General features: G+C 39.0%; 2 protein-coding genes across 8 annotated transcripts in view; one reads left to right on the forward strand and one right to left on the reverse strand.

Annotated features, from left to right (window-relative positions):
* Window positions 1-40: 40 nt before the first annotated feature.
* On the forward strand, window positions 41-17,418 carry LOC144060675 (vang-like protein 1). Of its 5 annotated transcripts, none has more exons than XM_077580416.1 (10): window positions 41-193; window positions 4,835-5,124; window positions 5,428-5,599; window positions 9,648-10,076; window positions 11,123-11,298; window positions 12,424-12,557; window positions 12,781-12,816; window positions 14,861-15,014; window positions 16,068-16,302; window positions 16,405-17,418. In XM_077580416.1, the coding sequence occupies exons 2-10, from the start codon at window positions 5,063-5,065 to the stop codon at window positions 16,663-16,665; spliced, it is 1,659 nt and encodes a 552-aa protein (XP_077436542.1). In that variant the 5' UTR covers window positions 41-193; window positions 4,835-5,062; the 3' UTR covers window positions 16,666-17,418. The 5 variants fall into 5 exon arrangements, with proteins under 5 accessions (XP_077436542.1, XP_077436543.1, XP_077436544.1 ...); XM_077580417.1 differs by having other exon boundaries at window positions 4,889-5,124; XM_077580418.1 differs by having other exon boundaries at window positions 55-193; window positions 4,850-5,124.
* A 1,363-nt stretch (window positions 17,419-18,781) lies between these two features.
* Window positions 18,782-25,800, reverse strand: part of casq2 (calsequestrin 2) — a 28,210-nt gene continuing 21,191 nt past the window's right edge. For all 3 annotated transcript variants that reach the window (XM_077580929.1, XM_077580930.1, XM_077580931.1), the window contains 10 exons: window positions 25,441-25,525; window positions 24,949-25,049; window positions 23,487-23,598; window positions 22,047-22,120; window positions 21,847-21,977; window positions 20,756-20,801; window positions 20,604-20,658; window positions 19,425-19,525; window positions 19,273-19,347; window positions 18,782-19,190 (listed from right to left, as the gene is read on the reverse strand). In XM_077580929.1, coding sequence (XP_077437055.1) covers window positions 19,005-19,190; window positions 19,273-19,347; window positions 19,425-19,525; window positions 20,604-20,658; window positions 20,756-20,801; window positions 21,847-21,977; window positions 22,047-22,120; window positions 23,487-23,598; window positions 24,949-25,049; window positions 25,441-25,525 — 966 coding nt within the window. In that variant the 3' untranslated portion in view covers window positions 18,782-19,004. The remainder of the gene's footprint in view (window positions 19,191-19,272; window positions 19,348-19,424; window positions 19,526-20,603; window positions 20,659-20,755; window positions 20,802-21,846; window positions 21,978-22,046; window positions 22,121-23,486; window positions 23,599-24,948; window positions 25,050-25,440; window positions 25,526-25,800) is intronic.

The following is a 25,800-nucleotide window of genomic DNA, read 5'->3' on the forward strand; positions in this document are numbered from 1 at the left end:
CGGCACCAAACTACCCCCCCCCCCCCCACACACACACACACCCTAATTGAATACACCGAGTGTGTGTGCGTGTGTGCGTGTATGTACGGTGCTGCTTCCATGGTGCCTTGCGCTCCTGTCAGCAGCACAATGGCCAGGCTCGAGTAAGGGAAGAGACTTCGCCCCACCGCGGAAGGAACGATGAGGAGGAAAGGTAGGCGCCTGATCATCAACAGTCATCTTTTCATCAATTCATGCTTCAAGTAATCCACGCGAGGCGATTCGTTCAAGTTGAACGTCTTTTTACCTGCGACAAGATAAACGCGTGTGAAATCAGGACTCTGATCACGTGACGCAGTGCAAAATGCCATTTTAAATAGACACACACAGATTGTAGTGTGATAATAGAGGATCGGGTGCAGTCCGTCACTGGCTAAAAGAAAAGGGCAGGGTGCCTCCGCTCCGTCCGTCTACACCGCTGTGCACAGCTGGATGTAGCCTTGCCTTACACGGCCTGCATGCATCGCGAATGCATGCACACATGCTCCGCGCGTGGGTTATTGATCAGAGCGATCAATCGGATCACCGCGATGTACTTTTATTGAAATTATTTTAAAACACGTCACCCCTAAATCTTTATTACTTAACCGAAAATCCGATTCTATAAGAACTATATCTGACTGTACAGTTGACTTGTGGATAAATAGAGGGAACATGCATTCATTTTGTGGGGCAAAGTATGGGCTGCGGGCCACGTACAGCCAGTTCCAGTCTTTAAAGTGGAAGTCAACTTTAAAGATTTCTTGACAATAATATGTTATATGTGAATTCACTAGTCTAAACATGACCTTCTGATTAATATTCAAGCAAAATCCAGCCGTTTTTAGCTATCTCAGGGGGCGGCCAGTTTGCCACTTGCTGTCGACTGAAGATGACATCAATGTTGATCAGGGCTCAGACAACGACCAATCAGAGCTCACCTGTTTTCTGAAGCTACGCTCTAATTGGTTGTTACCTGAGACCTGAGCAACATTGGTGTCATCTTCCGTTGACAGCAAGTGGCAAAATGGCCGTCCCATGAGATGGATAATAAATGGCTGAATTTTCATATTCCACTAACGCAATATTAACCAGAATGACATATTTAGACCAGTGGGGCTGCATAGAACATATTATTGTTAAAAAATATATATTTAGGGGTGGATTGACTTCCCCTTTAAGCCGAACCAGGTCAGATCGAAAGAGCGGCCATTTTGATTCCTTTTGAAATGTAAAAAATAAAAATAAAAATTCCATTCACTTATTTTATTGAATGTTTGGTTAGTTGATTTAGTGTAAATTATAAAACAAGTAACATATATGAGTGTAAAAAGAGGAGGTATTGGACATTTTGTTATTTTTGGCAATTGATTAGAAATAATTAATAATACAATTCTCACAGATTTTTTTATTTTTATTTTGTTGTTCAACTTGTTATACATAAAAAAATAATTCTTAACTTAATCCGTGATCAGCATGGCCCGTGGCCCACATAAAAAAATATTTTTATTATTATTATTTTGGGGGAATAATAACAATAATAATAATAATAATAATAATAATAATAATAATAAAATAATAATAATAATAAACGCTCCAGGAAGGAAAGTAGGCAGCTCATAAGTATGAAAGGTTGGGGTGCGGAGTTGGTGGGGGATGTACAGGTGCCATGGCAACCAGGCTCCAGCATGTGATGAAGTGTGAGGCTGATCCGGGTCATTTCAGGTGCCGGAATTGCATTAAGGGAATCTCACATTCCAAACCTCACTCTGACTCTCTCTTGGCACTGTTTGGAGGCTAAATGTTACTAGAGCCGAAGAACCCTCTTGCCGTTCTTATTGCTGCTGCGTTTATATTTGGTTAGTGCTTCTGCCACACAAACAGAAATGTTGTGCTTTTCTTTTCCAGTGTGGAGTTTGTATGTTCTCCTCACATGGTTTGCTGTCCATGTGAAATATATCCACAGCTTACAGAGATGTGACCTTACAAATCTGGATCTTGTTGCGTCTAATATTAGTACAATAGTACGCAAATAATATGCATTTTGTCTTTTGGAAAGCCGCCTGACGAGTGGCTGTGCTCATGCATGACGACGGTAGTTCCTCAGCCGCTAAATAAACACACTAATGAGTGTTTGTTTTACATTAGTGTCACTTTCGCGCTGCTCACTCTCATCCTGGCGCACTCGACCGCACGCATCCGCACTCATGCATCACTGGACATCATGCTGTGTACTACTGTACATGTCTCAAAGGAAAACTAGCATTTTAGGTTTTTAGAGAGAGAGAGAGAGAGAGAGAGAGAGAGATTTGACATTGAGAGACCAGGAAGTGCATCACGAGTCCCACTTGGCATTATTGTTAATATTAATCTGTCAGTTTGAAGCGATCGTTTTTCTTTCCCTGTGGCGGCCATTTTTTCCGCATGGCCTGGTTCAGTGCCACCTCTTTCCTTGGCCCACATTCCGCTTCCTCTGGCCCAGAGGTCGGTGACCGCAGGGGGGTTTAACACTTTTTAATCAAATCATCAGCTTATTCATCTAAGCGTGCGGGCGGCTACTGGGTGTGATACGAGGCCATTGTGAGCGCTGTCCCATTCAGCAAGTTGATCTTGCACATCTCCCAGTCTGATTGATTGTTATTGCTTAATTGGGGCCCCCCTGCTTGCGGCGTCGCCACGGCAACAGTGGACGCTCCAGATGTCAGCCCAAATAAGACACTAAATGTAATCAAATGGCGCCACATAAGATTTTCAATACGGTGCAAGTGGTACACCTGCATAAACGTTATCGAAACATTTACAAGCTAATATTCGGTCAATGAAATGTCATTTATTTATTCCCAATATTCTTTTCTCTTCATCTTGTAGTGTTTCTATTGGCTGCACTGCTATATGTGGATGTGCTTTTTCATCCAATCAGATCTGTTGCCATGTCAATCTAATCTGCCCTTCAGAATCAGTCGCTATATAAACTATATTAGCAATTGTAATCGTTCTTAAATTTTAAATTCATCTCACAGGGACAGCTAGCTAGCCTACAATGCTGTCAGAATTTTTCTGCCCTATGATTGGTCGTCTAGCAAAACACATCTGTGGCGATTTTCAAACATTAGCATTTAATGCCTGCGGCACAGTTGCGTGGTGTCAAACTGTGTTTTTGTACAGTATTGATGGTTTCCAATACAACATGATATTGGTGGTATTAAGATGTGGATTAAAAATTGGATCGCCCAGGTACCATAAATTCATGAGCCGACATTGTTGCACAAGCCACAGAACAATATGAGTTTACTTTTTCAAAATGATCACCTCAATCATTTTGTAAAGCAAGTCTAAAGACAGACTAACTCTAAAATCAGAGATGACAAACATCTTGTAAATCTGTTTAGACAATAATCTCTGTACGTACAAGACTGGACTTGTGATGGTGATAGACGGGTAGTTGCCATGGCAACGACGTAGAGACGGGCAGCGTAATGAATGGTCGTGGATGGCCGAGCAACGGGACATCAGCGTGTGCAAATGGAAAGGACGACGGGCGGGAGTCTGGACAGATTATTGGAAATGAGTCGGCTGTGTGTCCACATGAGATGAATAAAACATGAGTGTCATTTAACGCACACTTGAACCTCATGCCTGCCGCAGTCAAACATCTGCGCCTTTTTTTTTTTGTATTTTAAATTGAATTTATTTATTTTGTGTCGACAAGTCAGAGTGGAATTTCATGTAAATATTATAGTCATCAGTGCTACTAGCAAGAAGCCTGGGTTAGAGCTTCAAGTTGGGTTTTGCGTTACTAGCTAGGATTAAGGTTTCAAGTGGAGTTTAGCATTTTAAATTAATTTTCAAGCTTATGTTTTTTGTCAGTTTATGGTTTCAAATTAGGGTTTCTAGACAGGGTTATGATTTCAAGCCTGATTTTAGGTTTTCAGTTTCTAATTAACTCATTCACTGCCATCGATGACGTAAAAAATTCATATGAACAGTTTAAAAAAAAATATTCATTTCATTTCATGTTTTATGAAAACCTAGAATTTTTTTTATTTATTATAAGAGATATAAAATTATTATTATTATTATTATTATATTATATTATATTATATTATATTATATTATATTATATTATATTATATTATATTATATTATTATTATAATTATCATGTTATTATTAATTAAACACCCCTTATTTTTAATACATATTTTTTTAACTAGGCCCGTTAGGCGATAATTTTTTAAAATTGTATTTAATCACATGACTTCACTAGTTAACTAACGATTAATCACAAATTTTATATCTGTTCTAAATTTACAATATTTTTTTTTCTAAGTTTTCATACTCTTGTTAGCAAAGGTGGAAAAAAAATGTTAAACTAATAGAAATAGTTTAAAGGAATTTTTGGCGTCTATAGCCGTCAATGGCCGTGAATGAGCTAAGATTTGAAGGCAGGGCTCACGTTTCAAGGTAGGATTTCAAGCCAATTTTAGGGAAAGAATGTCAGGGTTTTAAGTTAAGGTTTCAAATTTGGGTATGAATTGAAACCAGGGTTTCGGAGGATTATTTTCTGTAAGTAAAAAAAAAAAACTTTATTATTTTAATTTCATTAATGTATTAATTACATGAGTCAAAGTTCAAATAGCATATCAGGTGTGACAGATTCTTTCTTTTTTTAAGTTCATCCATGTTAAAAAAAAATTCAATGCATGACCTGTATGATTATATATATACTTTTTAAACTTTTTATTATTGATATTTTGAATGTAAGCTAAAAATGACTTGGTTTAAGTTAACGAAATGCAGTTTCTTGTTTTATTACAGCTTGTGTTGGTGCAGCTGTGTGTGTGTGTGTGTGTGTGTGTGTCCGTATTCCAGGTCAGTGCGGTTGCCACGGAAGTTGTACAAAGTTGTAGTCAGTGGCTGTGGATCGCTGAGGTCTTTTATAGGCCTGTTTCCATAGCAACCTCCGCGGTCCTCCCGAGGATCGCCACCAAACGTCTCACCTCCTTTCCTCCACAAAGAGAAAGTGACCCCGTGAACGCCAGCGGAATGGACACCGAGTCGACCCACTCGGGCTACTCCAGCCGTTCAGGAAGGTCAAACCGACACGGGTGAGCTCCGCGTCACTTCTGGTGCTTAGTTGGGCCTCCTGATAACTTTGATGAGTTGGCGGGAGGGGGTAGATAGGCAGTCATGTGATTTGGGAGCGTCACAGCTCAGCGGCGCGAATCACTGATGCGCTCGGTCTGGTTTGCAAATGAGACGACTATTTGGGTTTAATCTTTAGTTCACCCTGCAGGATGAAATGAATACATTTCCATATGCAACTCCAGTTTTTTTTAATATATAATTTTCTAAAGTGACTATAACAACATTCCGTTGACCTCCCGCCATCTTTTTCATCCTGCATCCAGCGAGCGAGGCCGCGAACGTCACAAGGCCAGTGGCAGTAAAGACAGCAGCCGCTCCGAGAAGTCGGTCATCCTCAATCCCCCGGAGACGTCCTCCCAGGATTCGCCGGTGCACAACGGCGAGCCGTTGCCGGGGGAGCCCTCGCCGGGGGCGGATCCTGGAGACGATGGCCAGGTATTAGACACGAGTGCATCAACGTGAGCTTCAGTCACAATGCTTAATCCATGTATTACTTTTCAGCAACATATACAATAGTGTCAAAGGATCACGGAGGATTATTGTTGCTCTTGTGCAGCTTGACCCGTATATCACAACCATATATACAGAGAATGAGGTTGAGATGTTGTGATGTCACTGTATGCAAACAATATAGGGAGGAAATGTTCACAAAATATAATAGTAATAAAAGTAATACCCTAAGGCAGAGGTGGGCAATCTCGGTCCTCGAGGGCCGGAGTCCTGCAGGTTTTGGAGGTTTCCCTCTTCCAACACAAGCTGATTCCAATCAACAGGATCGTTATCAGGCTTATACATAGCTTGCTGATGAGCTGATCATATATCAGCTGTGTTGGAGAAGAGCAACATGCAAAATCTGCAGGACTGCAGCCCTCAATGCCCACCTCTGCCCTAAGGTGTCAACCGAAACATGAAACAGCTTGATGGCGATGGCACAGGTGTACCAATGAGATAATAGCATCCCTGGAAAAAAAAAAAAAGCATCCATCCAGACTTTTTGAAGAATTCTAATGCTCGACCTATTTTTCCTCCTCCTGCCTCCTCCGAGACAAAACACACATTCCAGGATGTCATGTGACTCATAGCCATAGCCAGCTCGTAGCTTCCGTCCTTTGTGCGCATCGTAAACTAATCCGTGCTCGTAGTGAGTTGGCGCGACACCGGCAGGCCGTCCATCACCTTCGGCAGGTCGTTCACCGGTTCTTCACATTAGAGCTCCCGCGCAAAGAGGGAGTCGCGCATTCTTACTGCCTTAGATCAGTTTTCGGCACTTTGAGGAAAGCTGAGAAGAATAATCCGCCATGTTCACACGCGCGTCACTGACACGAGGCCGGCAGCGCTTTGTGAGCTTTTGGATGTTGTGAGTCGATGCCAGAGGGCAGCAGATTGGGTTTCCTGGCTCCAACTAAACTCAAACCACATTCAGTCATCTATTTTTGACTGCGGACTCTCATGCCCTGCTCATTTGCGTATACGATGTACACTATTATAAAAGCCAGTGGACATAACATATTCACATGTCTAAACCAATCAAACGCATCATTTGGATGATGTCAACACTTCTGGTTCATGATTGGCTCTTAGAACCAATCACAATCGCAAGTTGATTTGCATGATGTTCATGTTCAAAATGTTGCATATAGCTAAATTTATAGGTTGACTATACGCTACAGCCATATTCTCCTGGCGTCCACGATAACAACAAAAAACATGAGAGAACCCCCAAAAAACATTTCCATGTTGTTCTTATGTTGGAAAAGGGTCCAAAACAGCAAAAATAAATACATTTTGCCCAGCAGAAAAAATATAATATTGTATTTTACTACATTAAATATCCCCAAAACTCAATGACAGATTATTTAAAAGAAAGTCCTATACATCCCAATGTAGCATTTTCTATATATTAAGCATGTCATACCAATAAAGTGTACATTAACTATAGGAGGCCTTTTGTCTGCCAGGTGCGGTGACTGATACCGTGTTAACCTCCAAGGTCACCAGTGAGGTTTATGGCTTGTCTTTGTGAATGTATGCAAGTTGCCCTAGTGGAGTATCTGACTGGGCCTGACACTGCAGTAATTCCTTCTTGAGCCTTTCTGTCCACTCTTTGCATTAACGTAGCGATCCGGCGGCCTGATTAGTGCGGCGATAATCTTGAGGATTAATCCTCGGAGGGTTAATGGCGGCCGTGTATTAGCTCTGTCAGAGGGTTATTGTTTAGCAGCTTCATGACCTGGTCACATGAACGCTTGTTTTTGTGAACACTTTGGTTGAGGAATGCTGGTGGATTGATTGCTCCGGTCTGACGCTGTAATGTTAATGACATGATACGTTATGGTGATATAATAGCAATACTGCTAAATTTAGCATTGCTAATGACATGATTGGGTATCGTTATAGCTAGGTTGTTTAAAATGCTACAATTAATGGAATGAAATGAGCATTAAAAGCGACCTTCACATTCAAGCATGAAATCTCCTTTCCCCCCCCCCCCCCTCCCCCATTCGCAGCACCATAGTGGAATTCATTAAGCATAGGGCTAAATGGTGGGAAGGCTTTCATCCAACATCTCACAGCTCAGACTCAAAACTGACACCCCAGTAATCATATCTTGTTTTTATCCTGCGCTCACATGTTGGGAGATTTATGCTCCGCTTCTTCACACTGAAGGGACAGCGAATAGCTAATGAGAATGAGTGACAATCGGAAAGTGTTTGTGGTGCAGATGTGATAAGATGATGAAGAAGAGGAATATGACTCTAATATATTATGACGTGTGAGGGAAGGCTTGATCTATATTTTGTGTGTGTTTTGTACATTGTGTCAGCGAGTGTGTCTTCCTGTGTGCGTGTCACCCGGCATTACATCAAAGCATGTTTGAAGACTTCTCATTGTTAATGTCCAAAATGTCCAATAAATAAATAGTACAAGAGACGCATGTGCCAAAACACATTTAACACAGAAGAGTGGAAGGAGTTGTTGAAGCTAATAGAATAAAATGTGAAATTGTGTTAAAAGTTGATGCCTTGGAGGCGGTCGCAATTTTCTCAAGAATCTTCCGTTTTTAATTCCCGCAGCCCGTACATCTGTGTTTTTAAGGCCAATGCAACTTTAAAAAAAAATGTAACATTTGAAGTACTTTGTGATGTTGTGACTTGAGGGGTAGTAAGTGCAGCAGCCTGAGAAAAACAAAGAAAATATTTATTCTATAAATGAATAGATAAATAAAAACCAGGCTAATGTTAAATGCAATATCCTTTTGGATGAATAGACAGATCTCTTGTCTTCTTGTTGTTGTTTTTTAACAGCAAATGCCATTTTCACAAGTGCAACCCAAAGGCAATCTACTGTAATATTTAAGCAAACAATCTAAAAGGCAACACCTGAGCAACTAGAAACATCCATCAGCCATATGTTCCAATACTTTTGCTAACCTAAATTCAAACCTGTGTTTACAAATGACTGATGAAGTTATTTTATATGTCAGCATGCAAGCCAGTATCACATTCAGGGCGGAATTGCATCTACTACCCCCGGCCCTTAACTCATTCACTTCCAGCCATTTCCACTGAAGCAACCCCCCTTCGCTCCTGGCTGTTTTACTGGATTATGCCTGATTTTGCAAGTCCCACCGAATATTGTGTTCTATTGCTATAAAAACATGGAACCTACCAAAAGAAAGATTGGAGTCTCTTCTTTCATCAGGGAAAAAAAGTATATTTGTATCTGTTTCTGTTTTGCAGCAATTTGCATTAGAATATTGCTAAGTTTTATCATTATTCAAAAACCTGTTGAACACACTGCCAAAAAGAGCTTGTTGCAACATGGCCCTGGTTGATCTCTTATACTCTGCTTCCACCGGCTGGCCGTTTTTTGTAATAACCACCATTGCTTTAAGCCACCTCTTAATGTCAGAAGCCGCATCAAAGCCTTCTGTATGCTCTTGCATAAAAATAAAGTTTAAAAAAACATATAAATACGTTTTTGGGAATGACGGACAAAGTATTAAAAACTTATTTCGCCGTTTTGGTGTTTTAATGAGTTAAGAGCTTCATGTAGTGATTCGTCGCCATCTTGTGGCATTTTGTTGTCAAGGAACTACGAGAGATTAATGTAAGTCAAGTCAAGTTATCTTTATTTAAATAGTAAGTGCGTTGCCGCCATTTTGTGGCAACTGTAGTCCAGCTTGCTAAGCATCATCTGCGAATTCTACTGGTATTTGGTCAATGCAATGCAAAGGTAAATGCAACGGAAGATTTTTTTTTAATAGTATTAAAGAGCACCAAATATGTCTTATTGAAAGTTACCGACCTTTTCATTCACCATTTTTGCTAATTCTAAAACATTTCGTTCACAGTAGAGCTCGATCCGTATCCCCCATGAATCATTAAACACTGTATGATAAAATGAGAAAATGAAAAAAAAAGCAGAATTTCACAGCAGAGATGTTTGAAATAATAAATGAAGATGCCTTGCTCACCTCTAGGATGATAACTGGGGGGAAACCACCACCGCAGTGACCGGCACCTCCGAGCTAAGCATTTCCCAGGAGGAAGTGGTGGGCTTGGGCAAGGGCATACAGGACCGCACCCGAAGCTTCCGCCGCTACCTCCCCTTAGCTGTGGGCCTGTGTGGGGGTCTGCTGGTGCTGGCCACCCCGTTGGTCTTCCTGCTCCTGCCCGTAATAATGTGGCCCGAAAGACTGCAACCTTGCGGCGCCGCCTGCGAGGGTCTCTTCCTGTCGCTCTCCTTCAAGCTCCTCATGCTCCTCACGGCCATCTGGGCGCTGTTTCTCCGGCCAGCCCGCGCCAGCCTGCCGAGAGTGTGCGCGTGCCGGGCCTTCCTCACCACGCTCACACTATTGCTCACCATGTCCTACTGGCTCTTCTACGGCGTCAGGATACTCGATGCACAGGTGAACGCAATATGCCGCACCAACCTCAATTTTTGTATCTCAAATCATCTTTCAACCATTCAAATCAATAGAAAGGCTATGAATACATTTAAAAAAGTGTTGTTGTTTTTTAATGAAATTAGCACTCAAATAGATAGAACAAATAGTAAAGAATAAAACTGCTTTTTACATTTTTTTTCCTTCAATTAAATGGACGTTGGCCGCTCCTTCTGGTGTGTGCGCCTTGGCCACCAGGGGGCAGTAAAACACAGTCATAGAGACACACATGAAGAAGAAACTAAGTAAGCTACAGTAATAGTAATCATTTTCCGCAAAAGTTAAGGAATATACCATAGAGCATTGTTATATTCTCCAAAGCCGCTACTTTAAGGGTTGTAGAGCCACAACATTGATGCTATTTGTTGTCCTGTCTTCAGTGTTTTGCATTGTGTGTTAGCATTAAGCTAAGTGGACATTATTAAGGCAAAGCTGGGGGGGTGGGGGGTGGCTTATCGTTTAGTTTGACCGTAAACAAGAATTTTTCACTTTGTGACAAACGTCTGCTTGTTGTCAAGTGAGTCAAGTTGAGTGCTCATATCTCAAATCTTTGCTTGTGAATTAAAGCAAAAAATGTCTCTCAGTTAGTTCAAAAATGTTTTATAACGCAAATTACCATGCAACTTTGCAACAAAAGAAAAACTCTAAAAGTGACATGTTCTGTTGCTTCTGTTAATGTTTAGCATTGTTAAATTTTAGTTAGGTTGATAGGACTCTCAACCAGAGAAGGTAATGACCAGCATTTTGTGATTACAGGACTTTTGCGGTGCTAGCAAATTCATTTCACGTCATAGTTAGCTCCAGGTCGCAAATGTTCTCTAAACCGTTTTAATGGTTCTCTAAAGAGTTTTATTGACTTTTCTTGTCGCAAGAAAATTTTGAAGAAAAACCATAAGTGAAGACAGAAGCTATTCTGCTTATGTTAGCATATGCTAACTGCTTTGTAGTAGCAGTGTAACACTCAAGAGATATCTCTCTGAGTGATGTGCTGTGCGTGTTCTCCACTGCAGGACGAGGACTACCACGGTGTGGTCCAGTTCGCCGTCTCCCTGGTGGACTCACAACTCTTTGTCCACTACCTGGCGGTGGTGCTGCTGGAGCTCCGCCACCTGCGCCCGTGCTACAGCGTGTGCGTCATCCGATCCACCGACGGAGAGACACGTCACTACAACATGGGACAGCTCAGGTACATGGAAACTGTGCGCACGTTTCAAAACATCTTGGGCCTTATTTTCGTTGACAGGTGCCCGTGCGCACGGTGTAAAAACGTGCCAGGGCAAGTCTAGTCTAGCATGTTTGTGAATTTGGTGGCCTATATCAGAGAGGTGAAAGTGGCATAACTAGTAACCGAGTCAGTCAGTCTCCTTGTCTAGTTTGCCTGTGTGGGACATTCTAGAGGGAGACACAGCTGTCAGACTTGTGTTTCTCATTTGATCAAGTGTGGATGCATGAGTGGGAGAAAACAAATGAGGGCATGAGATATATTATATGAGTAAAGGCATTGCTACACATATGCTTTTTCCACTGCGGAAAAGAAAAAAAATGGTGATTTCCAAAGTGTTCTTCCAACGTTGGAAGCATACGGCTATATGCAAGAATATTATACTAAAATAATTTATTTAAATATATCTTTTAAATAAAATTTATTAAAATAATATTATTATTATTATTGTCATGCAAAATTTAACAATTTTCATTAATGATCAATCAAAATTCATTTATTATTTAGTTTTTTAATTAAAATATATTTTATATTTATAACAGTTATTAAAAATGTATTTAAAGCATTCTAACGTTGGAAGCATACAGCTATATGCAAGAATATTACACTAAAATAATGTATTTAAATGTATTTTTATTAAAATTAATAAAAATAATAATATTAATAATATTATCATTAATAATAATATGTATTATTATTATTATGTAAAATAAAAAAATCATTAATAATCAATCAAACATTTATTTTTATTTATTTTTAATTACAATATATTTTATATTTATAGCATTTCTTAAAATGTTATTTAAAGCATGTAGCTTAAAAGAGCTTCCCCCAAAAGTGCTCCCACAAAGCATACAATTGCCAAAAATGTCTTGGCAAAATAAAAGCTTTAAGTAGAATTTAAGTAGTGTGGGGGGGAATGTAACCCTACTCTGTAATGATTCATGAAGTGATTCAGAGGTGAGTGCAAGGCCAGTCTAAGCATTAAAAACAAATGAGTAGCTGGCAAGTAAGCAGGGACCGTCGACGGAGGTCGTTACATTTTATGATGTGAATCAACAGCACCTGCGTTTCTTTTGTGTCACGCAGCGTTCAGAACGCAGCTCTCACCGTTTTGGAGTATTACTACCGAGACTTCCCGCTCCACAACCCGGCGCTCCTCTCGGCGTCCAAGCACCGCGCCGCCAAGCACCTGGCCGGATTAAAAGTCTACAACGTTGACGGTAAGCACAGCTCATCCATAATAAAGAACAATTGGTTTGCTGGTTGGCTCTTGCCAACTGTCACAATAATAACACTATTACTAATTAGACAGGCCGAGCCAGGATACTTACCCTGAAGCAGAAGTACGAACCACTAGTCCACTGTGGACTGCAACATATTAAACACAATCAAAAAATGTTGTTGTGATTTTGTGCTTTCCTTGTCCGCTTCCTCTGTGAGCAGCTTTGAGAAGCAGGCTGAGAAGGTTGCTGCGGGAGAGTAAGTACTTACCTTGCAAGGCACTTTAAAAAGTCTTTGTATTAAGGCCTGACCGAGTAATCGGCTGATATTAGTGCTTTTTAAATCGGCAAAAAAAACACACACAAAAAAAAAATTCCAGGTTCATGCTGTGCCCCCTCCCCTTTAAAGGAGCAGAGGTTGAGCTTTGTTTTTTTCCCTCCCCCCTTTCTCATGTTTTTTTTTTCCTCATTTAAGGAATTTGGGACGCTTATAGAGACCCGTCAGGCTTCCCGTTCTATCTCCCTCTGTTGGTCATTGTTGTATTTACGTTTCTTGGACTGGTTGCAACTGTGAAGGCAAATTTCATGATTTCTTATTCTGAGATCGTGACATTCACATATTCATAAAAATAAAACAAAATCCGGAAAATATCAGCTGATTGGTCAGGCCCTAATTTGTATCAGCTCCTGCAGTTGGTAGAATGTTGCACTGTTGTCTTTCACGCCACAAATGCTACAAAGGCTTTCGTGATGCTCGCATCCGAGATCGGCGTCCTCCTCGGCCCTCCCCCCTTTTCAACAGAAAGGCCTCTAGGGGGTGGCGGCATTTGAAGCCTTAAATAATTCATCAGAGAAGCGCTCATTCCTCACATACTCCCACTTCAGTTCCTCTTGCTTCCCATTTTTTACTTAAAAAAAAAAAAAAAAGATTTACCCTCTTTCTCACCTGCACGAATGTGCTTTCACACACATGCAAATCAGGTTCACGATTCACATCTAATTAAACTACCGGTTTTACCCCACTTCTACTTCACCCCCCCCCCCAAAAAAAAAAAAAACATGCTCCTGTGCTTATCACCCTCATAATGATGAGCTCCACTGCTCCACTGCATGAGCTCATGTGGTGCAAAGCTGTAAAGTAACAGATCTGTCTTAATGTTGGATGACGTGCACGGCCATGAATGTTTCATCTGCGTGGCCATAAAAAGATTTGGGCGTCAAGGGAAGCCTCCTCTCCTTCCTTGTAATCTATCATTTAAATGTATATATTGTATTTAAATATGCATTAGTAATTCATGTTTTTATTTCTATGAATAGCCAATGAATTAATTAGTCAATATATACACTATCTATGAAAAATGACATTTAAAATGTATTATAAGGTAATAAAAAGTGCGATTTTAAATGTGTTTTAACTAAATTTAGATTCCTAATAAATTAATATAATATATATTTGATTTCTTACAGATTATTGACTATAATAATATATGAATATATTTTATGTAATTTCATGTAAGATGTTAGTGAATGAAATGTCAAGCATACTAATTATTATTTTTATATTAATTACAACAATATAAGTTTAGTGCTTCTCAATATTTTTTGTTACAAGAAAAAAATATTCTACGTTGTAATTACACATCTGTAGAGGAGCGATTGCTCCCTGTGATGAGACCACCACTGCCACCTACTGTGGCGGATGTGCAATTACACTTTATTCTGGTAAGGCAAAAAAAAACAAAAAAACGGACTGTCTTAGATATATTTTATTTGTTAAACATCACATTCAATGTAATGTAATTTACCTGACTGTCCTTTTCTTTAAAAGAAAATCTTTAATAATTTATCATTTATTTTAAATGCAAGCTGCACTGTGGTAAGGCAAAATGACCCCTGAGATGGTTAAAAACAAAAAAAAAGTGGATTTTGCTGCTTAATATATATTCCACAAACACAATATTAATCAGAATATTGTGTTTATGTAACATATTGTTATAAATAATATGTTTTACTTGAATCCACTTGTCATTCAAAGGTTGTACCAGAGAAACAACAGTCCAGAGTAGACTTGTCAAATGTACATCTTGGACAAGGTTATCAAATAGAAATCAACGTTTTCAAATCACTACATCGCACAATATTTTTTTAACAAATCAGTGTGAAGTTCGATATTCTCCTTCCACCTTCCACCCTTTGTTCTCCACATGGAGCCACGGTCGATTAATCTGCGAGAGCTCGCTTCCTCACGCTCAAGGTGATATCATCAATTCAGTCCTCGTCCTGGCTCTTCTTTTTGAGCGCAGCTCCGGGGACCGCGGCGGGGGCGCAGCCTGCTAATGGAAACCAGTCCCAGGCCATGATCGCAGCAGCCGCCGCCAAACGCAAAGACAGCGCCCATAACGAGCTGTACTACGAGGAGGCCGACTACGAGAGACGAGTACGCAAACGGAAAGCCAGGTAAGCCAAAGACGACGCTTGTATGTGGACCTTGGTCATGAAACTGGCTAGCGGGCAGTTGTCGGCAAACTTTCCTGTTAAAAGAGACATTTTAGGTCAGATAAATAATCAAAAATTGTCTGAAGCTCACTAGAGCTGCACCATAACAGAAAAATATGCAGCATCAAATAATTTGATTTTCATTTTCTTCTAACTTTTCGGTTTTTAGATTTTTAGATTTTTTAAAAAACATTATATACTTCATTTTTCATTTAAAAAAATGTCTGCCTTTCTGTAAAATTTCTGGCTTTTTTGGCAATTTTATGGACATATTATGGTAATTTTTTTGCCTCTCTTCTTCATTTTTTTCTGCCTTTTTTTAATGGATATTTTATGGTAATTTTCTAACTAACTTTCATCTACCCTTTGTGTCTTTTTCCACCAACTTAAACATTTTGACTCTTTTTTTATGTTTTAATGATTAATTTTTTATTTAAAGAACCTTTATGCAGTCACTTTATTTTTTACTCGCGACTGCCACCTCTGGCCCAAAGCGTAACTGCAGCATCCCAACTGTGGAAAGTTAGCAGCTCATGCGTGCAGTGTCGTACGCTAGCTAACATCACAAGCTAATGTTAGCACAACGCCACATGCGGACAACGCGGACATGACGCACATGTAGAAAAAGCTTTAATATTACTTTTTTAAACGCCACAATGCACCTTTAATCATTAATTCATTTGAATAATATTTTATCTAAAAAATAAAAAATAACTACTGTATGTAAAAAATATTAATTATTTTATTTTTTTAAGAGATCCACAGTGAGCCACATGTGGCTCCAGAGCCTCAGGTTGCAGCCCCCCGTTTTAGGGAGACATTTTGTAGTTTTACCGCTCCCACATGCTTCAAACCCTGTAACAAAACCCGTAGACAGGTACGACCACAATTCTCAAAAATATTAACAATAATAATAATAATAATAATAATAAATTCTTTATCCTCAAACAAAAACAATAAACAAATTGAAGTCGAAGGCACCACTGTAATCCCAAAATCCACATCTTTGTTTAGGTTGGTGGTGGCGGTGGAGGAGGCTTTTACTCACGTGCGGCGCATGAAGAAGGAGGATGAGCGCGCCAGCCCATCCGACATCATGGATGTGCGGGAAGCGGCTCTGGCCATTTTCCCCTCGATGGCCCGTGCCCTGCAGAAGTACCTCCGCACCACTAGAAGGCAGCAGTGTCACAGCATGGAGAGCATCCAGAAGCACCTGGCCTTCTGCCTCATCAATAACATGAGCCCCAAGGTAAACTTGTTGCTTTTTCATCTCCTCACATAGTGACTGTCTCACCTGTTTCACTCCCAAATTTGCATCCATTGCATGTTTTGTTTGCTTCCTTGTCGCCAGGCCTTCCTGGAGACGTACCTGTCGCCTGGCCCCACCCTGCAGTACGGCCCCGAGCGTTGGATGGCCGACCAGTGGACGCTGGTGAGCGAGGCGTCGGTCACCAGCGGCGTGAAAGACGGCAGCGAATTTGTGCTCAGGTGCCTCGACTTCAATCTCGCCGTCACCGTCAAGGGCATCCCGTACATCCGAGTAAGCGAGGAGTACGTCGACCCCAAATCGCACAAGTTCGTGCTTCTGCTCCAGTCGGAAACTTCCGTGTAGCGGATGGTCACTCGTCTGGACCTACTGGACTCTTACAACTACTGCATTTACCTTCTCAAAAAGGCTCTGTTTGTTTTTGTCTTTTGTTTACATAATCTGACAGATTAGAGGAAGATATCTGGATTTTCTATCTTGACATTCTGTATGCACTATAAAAAAAGACTCATTGTTGTGTTTGCATGTGGACGAGCGTGTGACTTTTTAGGATGCAAAAAATGTGTTATTGAGGGGCACATTTGCCAATCATAAAAACCTGACTGCTAGTTTTGAATTAGCTCTTGGTATACAATATGTACAGTATTTATACGTCAATGTGTTTTATTACCTGCATACTTTTTATATTAATACTGTCCATTGCTTGAATTTAACCTTTTTTTTATTTTCCTTTGTGCAGGCAAAGATTGTGAATTTGTCTATGACATCAAACACTGGAATCACCACAGTCGATGTTTCATATGTCTGAGTGTTTACTATGCTGTTTTTTAAATTTCATTTTTATATCACAAAGTATTACAACACTTCTCAGCAGCATGGGACTTTACATATTATATATGAATATTGAGTGATTACAGGGAACATTTCTTTAAAAAAAAAAAAAGTTTTGTTGTGTGTTTTTTTTTAAATGTAACGGAAGCATATTGCATTCACTTGGGGAAAAAATGTTATAATATTTATTTGGGGGGTGAAGGGGCAGCTTTGTTTTTTGAGTATTTTTTTATTTTCTGTTTTATATATATATATATATATATATATATATATATATATATATATATATATATATATATATATATATATATATATATATATTGAAAATGTTTTTCTTTTTTTTAAATGTTTTTTTCTGAATATTTGTTTCCTGTATTTCCGAATATTTTTTACGACAGACGTAAAAAAAATATATATATATAAATATTCAAAAAACGGGGGGGAAAAATCAGAAAAAAAGAAAATTAAAAAAAATACACACCAAAAATTCCAAAAAAAGTATTTTTTTTTTCCTCAAGTGAATGCAATATGCTTCTGTAATAAGATATATGAATTTAATAGAATTTTGCAGTTTTGGATCACAGAGCGTCTCACTCCTGCCATCTATTGACCACTTTGACAAACAGCACATGTCAAACTACATTTAAGGGGGAAAGTTGTATTTTGAAATATAATACTGGCATTTAGTTACGTACTATTGTCACTGATGTAGGGTAGTGTTTTATAATGTTGACGACTATACATACTTTGTCTTGACTTAAAACATTTATCTCAAACTGTGTGTACTGTATGTGTGTCCTACATTTGTCATGATGCCTCTTTTGTACTACTGAACATGACGTCACACAAAATTTGTCCAAGTTGCTTTTGTTAAAAAAAAAAAAAAGCTGAATAAAAAGCATTTGTATTGACATTTCCAAGTATTATATATTTTTTGAATAATTATTTTCCTTCATAAGTTATTTATTTGTAGAAATGGCTGCACAGTATGGTTAAAAACATCCATTCAAAAAGTGAAACTCATACAGATTTATTAAACGCTTAAGGACATACTTTTCAGAAGGCCAATTCCTACTTAATTTTTATATTACCGTACATAATATTCAAATTACTTGATATGGTGAATGTTGAGTGTGTGTTAGTTGTACAACAATTGTAATTGTAAACGGTATAATTACAAAAAAAAAACCTAGTTAAAAAAAAAAGAAGAAACATTTTACTGTGTTAAGTTTTTAATTGAACTACTGAAACATATCTTCCACATTATTCTAATTTACTTCGATGCACCTGTATACCCATTTGAATCAATTTGAGGACATTTTTACTACATGAATACTTTATAAAGGAATGTTTGCTTAAGTAAATTATGCCTAATTAAATTTATGTTGCAGGGAATACAGCGTTGTGCCCATTTGAGGTGTGGCATTAACGTACTTTCAGCATTAATTAAGGCATGGCATATAATTAAGCACAGGCTACTAATTTATAATCACAAAATGTATACCTGGTGGACAGAGTCAATGAAAAATGAGCATTATATTATATACGGAGTGACCGACGAGTATCCCGTCTGTGAGTAAATATTAAAATACTGAAAAATGAAAATGTAGAGAAAAGATAAATACACATGAAGCACCCCGGTTGGTTTATTGCCAGTGAGTGCAAAACATGTTTACTGTATTTTTATTAACAGATGGATTTTATGCATGACTGCCATGATCAATCACAAAAGTCAATTTACTGTATTAAAAAATACATGTATGCTTATTAAATACACGTAATTTACAGTAACTGTTCACATGTTCTGAAGTGCAATTGCTGATGTTGGGGTTATGAAAATGTACTGGTTCAAATTAGTCATCATCGTCATCGTCATCATCATCGTCGTCGTCGTCGTCGTCATCATCGTCGTCGTCGTCATCATCATCATCATCCTCGGTGTTAACTTTTCCAGAGAGTACGTCTTCGATCCAGTCTTCCAGCTCCTGGGCTGAGGGCAGATCCTCCACTTCGTCCATCAGCATCCACACGCTGTCGGCCTACACACACACACACACACACACACGGTGTTACATTAGTAAAGCAGACACACACACGCACGCCATATCTTGATGAACTCACATCTGTAACGTTGACGACTCCGAACTGCGGTCTGAAGAGATCCACCTTGAAGGTCTTCTCCCAGTAGGGGATCAACTAGAGGCATTCAAATTATTGATTGAACGGATCGTCCAATTGTCGTTGACATGTCAAACGTATGAAGGAATCCTCACCAGGGGAAAGTCGTCAGGATCAATCCACACGATGCTGAGCTCAGGCACGTGCGTGTTGTCCCGGGCCACCTCCTTCAAGATCTCCAAGAACTCAAAACCATCTGAAAGGAAGACAAAATCAGTCCGTGGTGGGTTTTGTGTAAGCAGCGCTCATTTGCATTCTGGACGCAAAAGAGCAAACATCTCCTTCTCTGGTAACGCTACAAAAAAGATATGTTGCTCAATGCTTTAGCTTTTACAGTTGCCATAGTAACAAAAGCTAGCTTTTGCATGAGACAGAAGTGTGCTTTTATTCTTTATCCTCCGTATGATATGACCATATCAAAAACCACATGATATAATATAATACACCCTCACCATTAAAAATGAATCCATTAATTGATCACACAATGGATACAAGAGTTTAATCAGATTGATGAATGGTATAACGTCCATTTTGTTTCTTCAGATAAACAGAAATAAAACATTTAGAGTCACAATGTTCAATGTATTCGTCGAAGACAATTTTTCCTCCAAGTATACCACTTCCACTAAATCTAGTATGCTCAAGGGGGACGCCGCCACAATGATGAACATCTGCATTTTGTCCAAACAGGAAGTCCTTTGACTTCTTTTAATAGTGATGGCAGCAAGCCATCAAAGTTTTCTTATGCAACTGTTTTTCAGTATTATTTGTTGCTGTGGGGCAGAGGCGTTAAACTTGCTGCATTCTGAGAACTGCTAATTATACAGCCCTAGACATAACACATTGAATTGTAGCCACAATAAAGATCTAACATGCTCACAAATTTGTGGGCACAAAAATAGATCACATTTCTTGGGTTATTATAGCACATATTCATCCAATCACTTACACAGTTACCATGAAGGGATTATAATAATAAATAAATCACACGACGTACCATCACAACAGCCACAAGTCGATTCACGAGCGCACCAAATTCCCTGCAGCTGTAGCTTAATCACCTGCAGCCAATGATGGCCAAGCGGGACGTACAATCATGAATCGTTACATCGGGTGTGTGTCTTGACCACCGCTGAACCCCTGAGACTGATTCGATCGAACCCAGGTTAAGAACCACTGTACAACATAATTGGCCCTTATCGGATTATCATATAGCTAGTTATTATGCTGAAAGACATGATAACTGTTTAAGCTAACGACACGGTCTCGCTTACCCGGGTCCTCCTCCTCTGCAAAAGCCACAATATGGATGCCCTCGATGTCGTCCTCCTGAAAACGAACCAAGCGTCTCAAAAAAAAAAGCAAAAAGAAATGCGGAGATACTATAGAAAGTTGTTGATAAAGTTTGCTTTCCATTGAGGCTTACCCATGTCTCAAACATGTCTTCTGCACGCAACTTTCTCAAAGTAGGCCTGAAGATACACAAGACACGTGTGACGATACAACACCATGATGGTATCCATGGTAACACGCCGGATTGTTGTGATAAATTGTGATGGATTAACCGGCCCTTATTATTATTATGATCCTAAGGTGATCATAATATACAATGTTTCACGTTGGTGATAGCATTTATCAGTTTTCCATACAACTATGTTTTAAATGTTTTTTACCTTTAAAAAATGGGAAAAAAATATGAATGATTAAAAAATATTACCACAGTTAACAAAAATTGCAGCAAACAATTATTTATTTTATGTATTATTTATGAACAAATCCCTCACTATTCTTATTATTTATTTTTACTATAATTCTGACCAAATTTAAGAAAATGCAGGTTAACACAGGCCATACAATGTAATTTCAAATGATATACAAATAAATACATTTTAAAAAGAAAGAAAGGTGTTAAGCAGAGCTGCACTGAATATTGTTGAAAGGGGACATCAACCCCCACCAATAAAAATTCTTGACAATAATATGTTCTATGCCGCCCCACTAGTCTAAATACGGTATTCTGGTTAATATTGCGCTAGTGAAATATGAGTTAAGCAGCAAAATCCAGCCGTTTTTATCCATCTCAGGGAGCGGCCATTTTGCCACTTGCTGTCGACTGAAGATGACATCACATTGGTCGTTGCCTGAGCCTTGAGCAACTGTGATGTCATCTTCAGTCGACAGCAAGTGGCAAAATGGCCGCTCCCTGAGATGGATAAAAACGGCTGGATTTTGCTTCATAACTAATATTCCACAAGTGTAATATTAATCAGAATGTCATGTTTACAGCAGACTAGTGAGGTCACATATAACATATTATTGTCAAGAAATGTATAAGGTTGACTTCCACTTGAATGCAAAGGTTAGCTTTAGTTCACAGTTAGCTTCTGATAAGCGGAACATAATTGATTGCTCAGTAAAGTTGTCAACAAAATGGAGGTGTATTTATGTCCGAAGCGAGTGAAAATGCAGTATACATGTTAGGAGGCGTTTCCTGTTTCCACATGGTTGGCTGTTTACCGTCGGTGCTCATGGATGAAGTCGACCAGGTCGTCCTCAGAATGAGGTTTTCCCGGGATGGTGACAGGCTCCTCCATGAAGGGCTCGTAGAAATCCACCTCGTTCAGCTTCAGGGTCAGCTCTTTGGCCACCTGAAGTGACCAATACATTCAAAACATACTTGGCTCCAAGGGAGACCACACTTGTGATGGCTCACTTACAGATTTGTCAAAGGTGGCAAAGAACTTGATGTAGGGTTGAAACTGCTCGGCTGCCTCTTTGAAAGCGTCGTAATCTAACAGAAAAAAAAAAAAAAAAGGAATGTTATCTCACCACACGTGTGACATTCGTAAATAGATGAACTTTGAGCCGCGCTTTTGCTCCCACACTCCGGGTCACGGACGTGACAGCAGCTGCATCGTGCGGATGGGATAAAAATGGAGCTGCAAATCCACTGAGATGAGGCGGCAAAATTGCACTGATGAGGAAGCACTGTGTTCCTTTATATTACTACTATAGTGGGACAGTGGCGAGCAAAGGAGGTGCTGGCCCTCGGCATCCACCCGAGGTGGGCGGAATAGTAATAAGAATAATAACAACAACAAAATAAAAACAATTTTAGATTAACATTTTTCCACCTTAATTACTGTTTTAGGCCCAAAAAGTTGTTATTTTACGGTGTAATTGCCTACAGACGCCACAGGATGGCAGCAAAGCATGTTTTTCTATTAGACAATGTTAAGGCATGTTGTACAGCTACTGGCCTAGCAAGCATGTTGCAACGTTGTTGTCTTTAACCCCTGGGCGTTATTTGTCCATTTTCTGGCATTTTTATGTTTTTCTGTGTTTCATCAAAGAAAAAGCATTTGAAAAAAATACACTAGGGACCTGACATTTTACCAGGATCGTTAAAAAATGTAGAAGTTCAAATTGGCGCCATGCTGTAATTTATAATTATTACCAAACAGGAGGGAGAGATTTACACGAAATTCTTGTAATAATGCCCGATTTTGGCTCATTGACTCCCATTATAAATCACAGTTTTTGATATGCTGTAAACCTGATGTGTTATAATGCATTTTCTGTGATTACTGATGCAATCGCTTCTTTGACGAGTCATAAGCATGAAAATAGAGGAATTTGTGTGTTGAGAGTGTTAACACAAAAATCCACTAGGTGGCGCCAAAGGCTAATAAATGAATACAAAATGCATGCATAAAAAAATTATATTGTTATGACTTATGGACTTGTTTGAGCCTCTAACTATGTCATATGAAATATTCAAATTAGACCTTTATTTTACATATATATATATATATACAGCATAGTTAATTTTGCTGTTAGCATAATACTACTATTATTGTTCATAGAGGGCATTAAAAAAAAACATTTTTTTTAAAACTATATATGTATAGATAGGTCTGATGCCAGTGAACATTTTGAGCGGTTGAAAGTGAAAAAAATATTCATAAATGACTAAGTTATCGCACTTCAAAGGAAATGCCTGATTTTGGCAAAAATTACAAGAATTTAATCAAAATATAATAACGCCCAGGGGTTATGGCTCCGAATTTGGGCTGATTAAAATTGAGCACTACGAACAACTGCGACAACTCCACCTGTTTTTTCAAATATAAAAACTTCTTGTTTTTGTCACTTACGTTCCGAGTCCTCGCCCTTGAAGTAGCCGATGACGCGGATGTCCTCCTCCATCCTGTCGAAGGCCCTCAGCTCCAAAGCGTTGTCGATTATTTCCACGGGGTCCTCCAAAAGCTGCAGAGAGGACAAACATTTTTGGATGGTTGAAGCTAAGACATGATGCTTTTGTTGGTTATGTGAGCGATTTGCAGTATAACAATCATAAAATTGTTTACAGGAAAAAAAAAAGGGGGGGGGGTTAATGAACAATTGAATATAGTAAAGGCATTTGACAGCACAGCAGTGTAGTGCTTAGCAAATTGGGTTCTAGATTAGGGTTTCAAACCAGGATTATGGTTATTCTGAAATACTTGTGAGGTTTTTCAAAGTATGGTTTCAAGTCATGGTTCGAGTTTCAAATTTGGTTTTCTAACCAGTGTTATGGTTTCACATTAGTGTAACAAGACAGGGTTATGGTTTCAGATGAAAGGTTCAAATTAGGATTAAGTTTTCAAGTCAAAACCAGTTCGAGTTTTAAATTATGACTCCAAGACAGGGTAAGTAAGGCAAAATAGGGTTTCAAATCAGGATTAGGGATTAAAAACAGGGTTACAATTTTGAATTTGGGTTCTAAATTTGGGTTTCATACTAGGATTATATCTTTAAATTAGGGTTTCAAATTACGTCTTGAAACCTGGATTAAGGTTTTAACTAAAACAAGGTAAGGGTTTTTTAATGTAGGGTTTCAAGCCAGGGTTAGGGTTTCAAATTTGGTTACATGTCTACATTAGGGTTAACAATTTAGGTTTCGAATTTGGGTTTCAAGAACTGGGCTCGGGTTTCAAAGTTTTCAATTGGGGTTTTAAAACAGAATAGGGGTTTAAAATTAGGGCTCCGAAACAGCTTTAAAGTTAGTTTTAGAGATTGGGGAATAGGGTCTCAAATTAGGGCTCATGTTAGGTTTAGGGTTTCAATGTATACTTTCAAGAAATGGGCTAGGGTTTTAAATGAGGGTTTCAAGACAGAATTAGTCTTTCAAATATTAGGGATTAGGGATTTAAAAAAAAAACACAATTATAATTCAAAATTTGTTTTCTAAATCAATCAATCAATTTAATACCGGGATTAAGGCTTTAAATTATGTTTGAAACCTGGGTCAAGGTTTTAAGACAAGGTTAAGGTTTCAAAGTTGGGTGTCAAGAACTGGGCTAGGGTTACAAAGTAGGGCGATGAATTAAAACTAGGGTTCCAAGCCATGGTTATGCTTTCAAATTGGTTCAAGTCATGATTATGATTTCAAGATAGTTTCAAATTAGAATTTGAAGCCTAGCCTTTAAAAAAAGTGTCAGGGTTCCAAACCCCAGTTTCACTATCAAAGTAGGTTTTCAAGCCTGTGTCAGGGCTTTTAAATGAGGGTTTCAAGATGCGAATGGGGTTCGACGTTAGTTTTGAAATGAGGGAGTGGTTGCGAGTGGTTGAACTCACATCCAGCAAAAACTCCACGAGGGTGTTGGCCGAGAGCCAGCCGTCAAACTCAATCACATGATCGGCCTTGAACACGTACACGCTGCCTTCCTCCTCCAGGCCTGACACAGCAAACGCAAATCAAATCAAACCAACGGAAAAGCAATCGAATCAAACAAAATGATGACAAATGACATTCTCATGACTTGGAGAACTCAGAAAAATAAATCAAGTAGAATTACATTCATTTAAGTTAATTAAACGATTAGAATGGCTTTTTAATGCAATTCAATAGAAAATTGATTGACAACAACAGAGCAACCATTATTAAAAAAGTTTCAAAGTAAATAAGTTCTTGATCATATATTTTTTAGCCATCATTGTTATTATCCTATTCTACAGTTATTAACCCTTTCCTAACACTGCCGTATAATCCGTGAGGCGAGTGAAACAATTAACATAAATCTGCATCCTATTTATGAGACCATCCTTCGTGCTGTACAGTATACTCGCCTAGTTTCTTCGACACCTTGGCATCTTTTTGGGAGTCGACCATTCCAAAGCCGACATCTTTGTCTTCCATGACCTGGGCCACTAGCTGCACGTTAAACACAAAAAAAAATAATATATGAGATGAATTGTCAATGGCATTTTATAGTCTTTTAATGACTTGATGCAGCCACTTAGTGGGAAGATGAAGGGGAAGATTATCGTACCCTGGAGGGCACAGAGACATAGTTACATAATTAGCTAGATTGCTAAAAATAGCACTGAAGTATGAGTGTGGCAGTTGTTCCGAAGCAAACGCTCTGACATGGTGATTTATATTTGTCTCACAATGCTTTTGGATGACAAACGGAGGTACAGTAGGGC

The sequence above is a fragment of the Vanacampus margaritifer genome, chromosome 11 (assembly GCF_051991255.1).
Source record: "Vanacampus margaritifer isolate UIUO_Vmar chromosome 11, RoL_Vmar_1.0, whole genome shotgun sequence".
In the NCBI taxonomy this organism is placed as follows: Eukaryota; Metazoa; Chordata; class Actinopteri; order Syngnathiformes; family Syngnathidae; genus Vanacampus; species Vanacampus margaritifer.